We start from the raw sequence: 12,149 nt of genomic DNA on the forward strand, positions 1-12,149 counted from the left end.
TTAGGTTGTTTATTTCTTGATTTTATCTTAATTTATTTTTTATTTATTTTTAGAGTATTAATTAATTTTTATGGTATTTTTATTGAATTTTCGGATTTTTAATTAAATCAGATTTTATGAGTTTTTATTGTGATTTGCTAAATTTTGATAGTTTTTATCTATATTTATTTAGTACATTTTTAAATTTTAGATTTGATTAGGATTTAGGTTGTTTATTCCATGATTTTATCTTAATTTATCTTATTATTTATTTTTAGAGTATTAATTAATTTTTATGGTATTTTTATTGAATTTTCGGATTTTTAATTAATTCAGGATTTTATGAGTTTTTATTGTGATTTGCTAGATGTTTGTAGTTTTTATCTATCTTTATTTATTACCTTTTTAAATTTTAGATTTGATTAGGATTTAGGTTGTTTATTTCTTGATTTTATCTTATTATTTATTTAATGTTAATTTCAGGAAATATTTTATTTTATTTTAGAGTTATTTTTAGAGTATAAATTAATTAGGATTTAGGTTGTTTATTTTTATCTTAAATTAATTAATACTCTAAAAAAATCCCACGTGTCATTCTCAGGAAAAAAATTTCACGTGTCATTCCATTTATAATTTTAAAATCTTCTTTTTAACTTTAGAGATTTCTTTATGTATATGAAACGTGAGATTTTGTTTTATATAAAAAGTATCATTATATTTTTTTAAACAATCATTAGATTCTAAACTAATTGATTGATATTATGTTAAATTTCAAATAAAATCAAATGGGATACCAACCGAATGCATTCAGTTATTAATGGAGAGGAGAAATTTCTGCACCTAAAATTTATTTCCAAAACAAATCTATCTTGGCTAATTTGAAAATTTTAAATCTGAGAAATGCAGATGTTATCTTTGGCAAATAGGATTCCATATTGAGGTAATTATTAGCACATTGTTTGTTACTCCATTAAGCCTTTTCACTTTTAAGTATTTGATGCTTCTTGCTGTTAGTGTCTTTATTTTAAGAACATTAAGTTTTTGTGAGATTTAGATTGTAATTTCTCCCACTGAGGTTGAATAGCATGTGAAGGGGAATGAATTTGGACAATCTCATTTTTGTGGTGGTTGCGTCTAAATTTTATAGGCTCTCCCTGACAAGTTTTGTGGAGAAAGCAAAAGCAAATGTCATGTCTGATGGAGGAGGAAGAGAAAAAACACTTGAATAAGTATTCATTATATGAGATCAGCTCAAATAAGCTCTTCCAAACCCAGCCTTTGTTCTACTTTTTTTTTTTGCCTAACTAGCTTTAATCTTTACTCTGATTACTTGATTATTGAATTCAACATGCAGAGTCAAAAGCTTCTGATTAAAGCAGAAAATATTGCATTAGGGAGTGTAAAGTTTTTGAATCTAAGCCTTATTGATAATTTGATTGGTTCCATCGTATCCAAGAGTTATTGATTTTTAATTTAATATTGACATTATTTGTCTGATCCTTTTTGGTAACTAGCACTTATTTATACAATTGCAATAATTTTAATCTGGGGTTGTCTAAATAACCCTATGTAAAAATTGGGTTAAATCACCCTTTAATGAAGTGTTCCAATAATATTGTAACACATGTCTTTATAAACTCCAAGTCATTTCATTATTTTTTTATTTTCATTTTAATAAATAACCTATTTAGTATTTACACAATAAACCAATAAATTAGGATAATAACACATGTATCCTTTTCTCAAAAGGAGAAGAAGTGAGAACCCTAATCGGCCAATCCCAAATTTCTTCCATTTTCTGGATTGCTTTATTCATTGTGAGAAACGAAGCAAATTCATATATGTTGGAAAAACACTTCTCATTAAATTGATTAATTTGTTTTTTTGGGAAGCATCAAATTAATTGTAATGTCCAAGTATTACTATTAGGGGATTATACAGCATAAACATATCGCTAAAACCAGGCTATGGAAGATCAAGAGGTTCAAGAAAAACTTCGATCATTATATCAATATTCATTAGACATAGTTTAAGCAATAAATACACCAAATTAAAGCCTATAAGATCTATGTGAACTTTTTTCCTGCCATGTGAACGAAGCATAAAATGAGTTCTCAGTTTAAAGAAGACGGAAGAAATTGGGGATTTAGGTTCTTAGTGTTTTTTTAGTAGGAGTTATGTGTTATTATTTTAACTGATTGGATTATTGTGTAAATAAGTTATTTATTAAAATGAATATTAGGAAAAAAAGAAAATGAAATGAGTTGGAATTCATAAAGACATGTGTTACAATTTTATTGGGACACCTCATTAAAGGGTGATTCAACCCAATTTTTATCAAGGGTTATTTAGACAACCCCTTTTAATCTATGATAATTACAGGCTAAGGAGATTATATCCAACTATCCATCCAACTATAAGCAATCTGCGGTGATCCCGCTGCTGGATCTTACCCAGCAGCAGCAGGGGGGTGGCTCCCTGTTTCTGCCACGAACGAGGTATGTTGGCCTCATGCTTGAAGTATTCCTTTTAGTATGTCTAGAGAAAACAGGATGAATGGACGCAGAGTACAAGATAAGATTAAAAAAAGTATTAGAGACAAAGTTAAGGTAGCACTAGAACCTATTTTATCTTGCATTACGTGATTTGAGCATGTGTGGTAAAAACATGTAGGTAATACATATAGGATTGCCACTTTTATAATAAAGCTACTAACTTCATTCTTCTCTTCCTCTTCCTCTTCCTCTTCCTCTGATCTAAAAATTAGATACCTAATACCTCACCAACTCTAATACAGTATAGTGATCATATCTATTAGTCTATATATGAATCTTTTCAACTAAAAACAGTTGGTGGATTTCCTAGGTGGCTTACTCTCCTTGCTTCCCTCCTTTCCTTGATTATGTGTCGCCTTCTCCTTCTCCACTCAGCTTTCGCATGTCTTCTTTTCATTCGCCAACATGTCTCCTTCGTGGTTCCTCTTCCAGTTTGTTGGTTACTGATGTTGTGAATGACTTGGATTGAAATTGCTTAACACCTTCAAAGTGGTTGTTAGAATTTGGGTTTGAAATAGGTTAGCAAAAGGTTCCAACCCTTATGTGTTTATATGGGTTTTATTTCAAAAAAAATTGTGAGATTTAGATTATAATTTCTCCTCCTGAGGTTGAATCATGTGAAGGCAAATGAATTTGGATAATCTCATTTTTGTGGTGGTTGCTTCTAATTTTATTGGCAGGTTTCTTGCAAGAAACTAAGAAAAAGTAGGCTCTCACTGACAAGTTTTGTGGAGAAAGCAAAACAAGGTATGTCATGTCTGATAGAGGAAGAGAAGAAGATAATGGTTGAGGTTAAGAGCAGACAAATTATTTCCATGGGAATGCAGAGAAAGACGAAGGGTTATGCCTATTTGTGATTGTACATAATTTTGAGAGTTAAAATAAATGTGAATGTGCCTTTACAGATTAGAGAACACTGCGTATATGGAGGTATTTTTGTACACATTCGTTAGCAATTAAAGGAATTCCATCTTAGAAGTAGAGACATATTCATTAGTTGTAGTTCGGGCAATGGGCAATTCATTGCCGCAGAACAAGGACATTTTACGGATTCACCTTTTTGACTGTGTTGTGTTGGTTGATTCATTGTAATCATTCTCCCCCACCCTGGGCAAATTCATTATATTCTTTTACTATTACACCAAGTCAATTAAAATGTGTCATGTGGCTGAGTATTAGTACAACTTTGAACAGCCCATTACCAAACTGGGAATTTCTAGAAATCCTGATAGCAGTGGTGAAAATAAAATTAGTAGCATCCATGAAGTAACTATAATATTTGTAGCATCCATGAAGTAACTATAAAGTACTAACTTTTAGGCGCCATTGATAAAATGAGTAATTTACTAATAAGACATTGTACTTTGAAATGAAGAGTTAAGACTAAGAGCCCCACTTCAAGGACAGGCAATGAGATCAAACATGAGTATGATGACAAGAAAAAGAAAGACGAAAGTAGCAAATTAGAATGCTTTATAACATTCGCAATCTTATTATTCAGCAATATATCAATTTAAGTGTAAAAATCAATGTTAAAAGAAATTATATATATATATATATATATATATATATGTATGTATGTATATATATATATGTATGTATGTATATGCTTAAAAAGAGAAAAATATGGGGACTAAACACAAGAACAAACTTCACCGTGCAACGCACGGGTGAAAAACACTAGTTAAATAGTAATGAAACACCGAGTAGTAGTTTTTTTCGAAAGCATTGAGCAAATGACAAGATAGAATGAACCGGCCACACCCACACTCATCAACCGGTTCGACCTTTAAATTAAGGCTTAATTGCACTTTTGGTCCCCCAACTATTGCCTTTCTGCAAAATTGGTCCTTAAACTTCAAAATTAGCAAAACTGGTCCTCCAACTATACATGCCATTGCACTTTTGGTCTGCCGTTAGCATTCTGTCAGGAAACTAACGTGAGAAGCTGATGTGGCTCACTCACATGCTTCTCACGTGACTTTTTAGAGAGGACTTGATGACTGGACAAACATGTGCGTGTCACGTGACACTAAAAGAGGATTTAGGTCTAACTAGGGTTTTCAATTTCATAAGATAAGGGACCAAAATTGCAGCCACAAGAAAACCCTAGCAGACCAAAACGAACGAGAGAGAGTGAGAGTGGAAGACAAAGACGGCGAAGAAGCTCACGCCGAAGAAGAAGGCAACGGCGAAGCAGCCGACGTCGACGAAGAAGCAACAGCGAACAAGAACATTGGAGCCAAGAAGCGGACCCCGACGAAGAAACCAGTGGCGAACCAAGAAGCGGACCACAACTTTGAGACCCACCATCCATTTCCTTCCACCCTTCCCTTGGAGGTGCTCGCATATCCTTCTTCTTCGATTTTCAGGTAGTGATTCAGAGGGAGATGCAAGGAATGAAAAACCCCTCTCTTAAGGGCTCAGGTGAAGAAGACGATGATGGAGGAGATGACCGTTGGGGCTTGATAGTGTCACGTGACACGCACATGTTGTCCAGTCATCAAGTCCTCTCTAAAAAGTCACGTGAGAAGCATGTGAGTTTGCCACATCAGCTTCTCACGTTAGTTTCCTCACAGAATGCTAACGGCAGACCAAAAGTGCAACGTCATGTATAGTTGGAGGACCAGTTTTGCTAATTTTGAAGTTTAAGGACCAATTTTGCAGAAAGGCGATAGTTGGGGGACCAAAAGTGCAATTAAGCCTTAAATTAATAACACTAGCATTAGTTCAGAACGAAAAGAAAGAGCGCGGAACATGAAGAGTGAAAATGGCGATGAACAAGATCATGAAAGCCATGACCATGACCTCAAAGTTTGAAGCACTGAAGATTTTTGAAGGGTTGAAGACAACTGCTACTGCATCACACATGCGAGGGTAATACATTACACATGCTACTACCTTTCTATCCTAAATTTGCCCATTTTTGTTTCTTGAATCAAGATTGTATTTTTATTCTTCTTCAGGCTTGCAACAGGGAAGGGGAAGTTTGTTGAAGATGAAACTCTTGCTAAAAAGTATTTCTATGCCTTCAATCTACATTTCTATCCTAAATTTTCACATTTTTGTTTCTTGAATCAAGATTGTATTTTTATTCTTCTTCAGGGTTGCAACAGCGCTGGAGAAGCTTGCTAGAGCTGGAGCTCGTCCAACAGTGAAGGAGAAGCTTGTTGGAGGAAACACCTCTCTTCCAAGAAGGTTTTTAACTTTTAATGATAGTTTGTGCATTTTACAACAGTTTCCAATTTCATTATTAAGTCCTTAATTTTACACTTCAAATTTACACCATGCTATTATTGCTATCTGTAATTTCATCCATGTTCATGTTTTGTTGATTCAATCCATCAACTAGGGTCTGCTAGATGTTCATGTTTGCTATCTGCAATTTCATCCATGTTCATGTTTACTATCAACTAGTTCCGTCACTGTTCATGTTCATGTTCATGTTTGCTATGTGTTTGTTGATTCAATCCATCGACTAGGGTCTGCTAGAAATTGAGCTTTTTTCTTGATAAGGGCGTGGAACTGGCTGAGAACTTACTGTCGCAATTTCCATTTCTCCTTCTATGAATGCTCCTCTAATCCCAGATATTGTTTAGGCTTCCTCTGAATTCTCTTTTTTTGGTGCTGATTAATTTGTGTTTTTCCCCTGGGTCTGCGCTTTTTCCTGATCTGCAAAACCACTCAGATTGGTTTTATGAGGTGTATTTTTCTGGTCTAGCCTAGGGAGTGACGCATGGAAGGCTTGGCATATTTCTGGATGCTATTTGAACCTAGCTGTGGCATGTTTCTATGGCTGTTTTTCTGGTTTTAGTTGTTTTTGTGCAGCAGCAGTTTAGCTCTTCTTCTTCTCTTTTCTTATCTTTCCCCCCTCTGAAATTATTTTAGCGTTTTTTAACTGTTTCATCCTTGTTAGGGTAAAAGAAGGACAAGCAAAAAGATCCTCCTCAACACCTCAAAATGTGGCTAAACGCCCCCCTTACCAACCAACCAGGTATTTTAAGCAGAACTTAGCTTAACGGTCATAGAACTTATTTGTTAATGTTGTTAATGTTGGAGATCTTACAGAGAGAAAGGGATTAAGAGATAGAACAAATTTTCATTGACAAAAGCACACATCTCTCATTTTCTAACAAAGAAACCCCTCTAAAACAGTTAGGTTTTACACCAACCAGAGAATAAGATACAATTTTTTTTTTTGAATATGAAAACAAGTCTTTCTTAATGCGAATATCTTGACAAAAAAAATGCCAATAAGAACATTGAATATTTTAGTAACCAGAAATGGTAGATGTTGATGTACAAAATATTAATATCCTGGTCCCAAAACTTCATGGCAACTGTTCACAACACTACCAGCAAATCAATAGAAAACAAGCTGCCCCTATATTGGAAGTTTGGAACATCCAAACTCCTGAATTTACTATAAGCTATTCCATCTCACACCAGAATTCACCAGCTTTACATATGCATTTTTGAAATCTTCAAAGAACATATTCTCATTTTCTGCATATTTTTCAATCCATCTTAAGCATTCATCATCCTCAACAAGAGCGTGATCTGAAGGAAGGCCAATCATACTTGTCATACCACCTGAATAAGATACAATTATATAGTATGGTAACAATTTTTTGATTTATTTCTCAGTGTAAAATTCAAAAAACCGTCAAGAGGATTCAAAGGTCTATATACGGACGGCAGTTACAATCCAGATTCAAAGAGAGCTGGCTGTGGAGGGCACATAAGGGACCATTTCGGAACCTGGTTGAGTGGGTTCTACATGTGGTATGCAGACAATTCTGGAAGCGGCTGGCGTTCAGAAGTAGATGCAATGACGGGTGGAATGCACTATGGTCTGGAACAGGACATGAACATTACAAACTTGGAAGTATGGTCTGACAACTTTGGGCTAATCAAAACATTGAGGCAACAAGTAAATGTTGATGCACATTGGGATAGTAAAAATTTACAGGTCATAAAGGACCTGGAAGCAAAATATACAGGAAGAGTAAAATATCGGTGGGAACTCCGTGAGGCTAATAGAACTGCTGACAGAATGGCCTTTCTGGCCGTACAGGACTTTGAGAATTTGAAGGAGCACAAGATGTATAAATTTCCAGGACAGCCACCAGAAGACGAGGACTTAAATGGCTTCATTGATGATGACATCAAAGGTGTTCGTGTACCTGTCATACCGAGGCCGGGATGGGACATTGAAGGTGAGAGTGGAGGAGGAAGTGGAGGTGGAGGGGAAGGGGGAGGTCCTTGAAGCCTCATTGGAAAGTGATAAACTGAACCTATACACTGATTGCTTTCTTTTTTTGATTCTTGGTTATTTTTTTTTTCTGTTAACTGTTAATTGCGATTTCTGACCCTTTGAAATCGTCACGTTGGAGACAAATTCCTAACCAATTTCCAGTAATTTGATAGGATGATATTCAATTGTGATACAAATGGGTGAGTTGAAACTCTATGTTTTTATCCACCTGATGAAATTATGCAGATTATGGTTTGACAAACCACCTTGTCCAGTACTAATTTGAACCTTCACCATGAGATTTGCAGCCCTTGCTTTCAAGCCTTCATTCAAAAGCTTCTCTATTTTACTTCCGATTTCACACCGTGTGATCACGCCACTTCCATCTCGTTCAAGCCCCAATTCTACCTTCCAAACATCACATATATAGCTCCTATTTAGAAATTGATCAGCAAAGTAAGATCGGCACAGGATAGGGATCCCATTGCTGACACTTTCCAATATGGAGTTCCAGCCACAGTGGCTTATGAAGCAAGCAACAGAAGAATGACTCAGAATTCTCTGTTGTGGTGCCCAATTCACCATTCTACCTTGTTTACACACCCTTTCCTCAAACCCTTCTGGATATGCATTTTTGGTCCCTTCTGTGATGTCTGGTTGCACAACCCAAAAGAAAGGTCTATTGGATAGTTCAAGGCCTAAACACAGTTCTTGGAACTGTGTAAGATCGAAAGTTGTGAAGCTTCCAAATGCAATATAAATTACTGAATTTGGTGACTGTTGATCTAGCCATTTCAAACAACTCAGTTCTTGTGGCCAGAAGTTTCCTGCTGAGTGTTTAAATTGGTTGCTTGATAAAAGTGGCCCAATGGGTGTGATTTCTGGAGCCAGAGAAAATGCAGCAGGCTCAAGTTCATGAGTGGAATTGCAAAGAATCCATTCAGTTTTCTGTGTAGATTTTATGTTTTTAACCATGAGCTGAAAAATATGCTTCTGAGCTATCTTGCTCCCCAGCGAAACCCAGACAAGGTTTTCTGTACTTATGGTTGGCATTGTGGGTGATAGCTGAATGACCTTTTTTTTCAGTGGAGTTCCTAGGTAATTTAAACTTTATATGTCAAAGGCATAATAATTAAATCAACAGCATCTATCTTAATGGTATATCTATTTCAAGAGTCATGAAATTTGGTGTGATTTTAATTCAATGAACAACATTAAACATTTTAGTATGACATATTTAGTGCATGCCTTTGGAAGCATGGAACTTATAATAGGAACTAGGAAGTATAGATATACTTGTATGTCTAAGATTATTGACTCAGGAAGGAATTGGAAAATATGATGGACATGCCCTCTTCCTTTGCCATATAGAATGATGTGTTTGAAATATGGCATGCCAGGTTATACAATTCTTGGATTAACTTCTTGTTTTCCCAAGAAGTCCATTTTCATATAACATGTTAAAGTGTGTTTGGTTTCCTAGCAGGAAACCCCGGAATCAACTCTGGTGGAATAAAGTCAATTTTTGATTAAAATATTGATGATTGAGAGTCATTTTGGAGAATTAATTTTAGAGCCAAATTCTATTCTGGTAGAAGCTGGAGATAGTAGTGTCTGTGTTGAACATAATTAATTGTGAGATTTGACAACTGAATTTCACAACATTACCCAAAAATGGAAAATATTTAGTGCAAGCCTTTGGAAGCATTGAACTTATAATAGGAACTAGGAAGTATAGATATACTTGTATGTCTAAGATTATTGACTCAGGAAGGAATTGGAAAATATGATGGACATGCCCTCTTCCTAGCGGTATCACTTTTCTGCATTCAAAAATGAATATTCAGTGCCCCAGGCTCAGCTAAAGTGATTGGGAATGCAAGTTTGTATTTCAATGTGAAAGAAAACAAGAAATGAATAAATGAATGTTCTATTGTATGAACTCACCATCTTTGTCAATGATCCCATTATCAACTAATTTGGGGATTCTCAATCCCAACACCAATTGTGCTGCTGATGCAGGACAAAATGCTGCTCTTCGAATTCCCTTCCTCTCTGCAATTTCAAGGGCCCATCCAATGCTCTGATCACCAAGGACACATGTAATCTTTTCACTTTCTAATCCATTATTGCATTCAATAAGCTCCTCAACTTTCTCTGGCATAACCTTCAAGACTGCTTCAGATGATTTCCCTGGCCTTTTTCTCTCCTCAGAGGATTCTAATCCATCTGATACCCACACTAGGAAAATTTGAGATAACAAATCATTTCCACTTGGAAATGAACTCACTATCCTTTCATGATTATCCTTGGTGTTCACAAAAGTTATTTTGATACCTTGTTTGGCTAAGTAAAAAGAAAGCTCCATTAGAGGAATCACATGCCCTTGTACTGGGTAAGGTACAACCATAACATGTGGCCTTGCCATCCTAACTATTCCCTAGCTATGCACATTAACAAAATAGCTCTTGCTATATATTGTTAAACTGAAGTTTATCTCAAGATTCTTGGGGGGAATGAGTGGTTGATCCTATTGTTGTTTACTTGTCTTCATGTGTTATGACTCATGACATATTTTAGTAGTGTACAATGAAGACTGGATCTGGTGTCTTTGCAAAACATCGTACCATCAAATAATCAAAAAAGAGAGAAAAGAATTAATTTCCTTTTGAATGTTAATGATTTGGTGAATTCATGCATAAAAAATATTTTATTGGTGTTGTTATCTATTTGTCTTTGGATTCGGGGATAGATGATTGTAATTCTTATATTTTCTTCCACCATTGCTTTTTTGCATTATTTTTTCGTTTTCATCCCATGTATGAAAGTAATTTTGTATTTGTTCTGATATAAAACCCTAAGATCTAGAAGATGAGCAAAAGACTTAGAGTGTATTTCAGTGTGTTGAAGATGATTTATATAGAAGGGGGAGGTCTTCCTTTTATAGCAGGTCAACCTCTGAACCCTAACCAATATATTTATTACAATTGACCAACCATCCCCGCTGATGGGGCGTAATCACTACTGTGTCGGTTGACTTGTGGATCAATCCCGTCCATCAAGGAAGCCCTTCATCACCTGGTCGGCTGACTTGGTGCCAGGCTGTGTTGGTCAGCAACAGTCATGACCCTTGACCAAGCGCGTGATCAACGGTCGGGTTGCTTCCTCATCAATGGTTGGATGTCTTCGTAATAGAGTGGGTCTTTTCATTAGTCTTCTAGCATGTAAGCTCATACCTCACCTGTCCAGCCCAAACTTCAGAGGGCAGCCTAGCCTTCCGGTAGGGACTTGACCATCCGGTCCAAAGTCCATAACGGTACACAGCCCCCCAAGGCTTGTGGCTAAATGCTTTAGCCGCAAAGCCTTAAGAGTTTGTGTGTGCCATAGCTAAATATCTGGAACCCCTTCCCCTGCGTCCTCTTGTAGTTCAACTTTTTATGGTCATCCTTAACAGAGGCGATCAGCTACCTTCTCTCACAATCAGTCTTCTCTTCTGGTGCATGTAAGGTCTCGTTGGTCTTGGTTGACCTTCCCCCTCTTAGTATTCACGCTTCAACGGTCAGCTTTCTCTCTTCGTAATCAGTCTTCTCCCTCCTGGTCGGTGCGCTTTACCGGTCGACCTCCTTCTTCCCCGGTAGGCGTTCTCCCTTTTGGTTTGTGCGCTCCACCGGTGGACCTCTTCCTCTTCCGCACCAGTGAACCTCCTCCTTCCCCGGTCGGCGTTCTCCCTTTTGGTTTTTGCATTTCACCGGTCGACCTCCTCCTCTACCGCCCCGGTCGACTTTCTCTTTCTATGGTCAGTTTTCTCTCTCCTAGTTCATGTGCTTCAACAGTCGACTTCCTCCATCCATGGTCGGCTCCGGTCGACCTCGTCCTTCAATGGTCAGCCATCTCTCTCCTAGTTCATGTCCTTCAACGGTCGACTTCCTCCTTCCACGGTCGGCTCCGGTCGACCTCGTCCTTCCATGGTCAGCCTTCTCTCTCATGTTTTTGTTCTTTTCTCCTCACCTTTTCAGATTATTGGGACCCGCGAGATTGGTCTTCTCCATCGAACTAAACACTTTCTCTTTCTTTTTTCACTCCTTTCTCCTTTCATTTTGAGCTTTCAATTAAGCAAGTGTTTGAAATCTCCACTTGCGGAGAAGTGACGGTGCGGTAGGCCTGGTTACTCAAAGCAGCATGCATGACATGCTACATTGAGTAACCACGTGGTTTTTGACCTCGACGCCGAACATTGAGTTGGCGGAGAAGAGACGCACTTGGTTGAGCAACCAAGGGCGCGATGTCGACGCCGAACATGGAGTTGGCGGAGAAGCGACGCCGCTTGGTTGAGGAACTAAGTGGTGCAGTGTCGACGC

At 37.1% G+C, this 12,149-nt stretch overlaps 1 protein-coding gene across 1 annotated transcript; it reads right to left on the reverse strand.

The window, feature by feature from the left end:
- Positions 1 to 8,004: 8,004 nt before the first annotated feature.
- On the reverse strand, positions 8,005 to 11,236 carry LOC130736997 (UDP-glycosyltransferase 83A1-like). Its single transcript, XM_057588769.1, has 3 exons — positions 11,224 to 11,236; positions 9,739 to 10,224; positions 8,005 to 8,885 (listed from the first exon to the last, which is right to left on the reverse strand). Exons 1-3 carry the CDS (start codon positions 11,234 to 11,236, stop codon positions 8,005 to 8,007), a joined length of 1,380 nt encoding a protein of 459 aa, XP_057444752.1.
- Between the last annotated feature and the right edge of the window lie 913 nt (positions 11,237 to 12,149).

The sequence above is a fragment of the Lotus japonicus genome, chromosome 2, assembly GCF_012489685.1.
Source record: "Lotus japonicus ecotype B-129 chromosome 2, LjGifu_v1.2".
NCBI classification, from domain to species: domain Eukaryota; kingdom Viridiplantae; phylum Streptophyta; class Magnoliopsida; order Fabales; family Fabaceae; genus Lotus; species Lotus japonicus.

Bases quoted from the DNA above. Each gene is read 5' to 3' on its own strand.
- LOC130736997 (XM_057588769.1), bottom strand. The intron at 8,886-9,738 runs GTGAGTTCATAC...TAAATTACCTAG, and splicing joins TGGGATCATTGACAAAGATG to GAACTCCACTGAAAAAAAAG.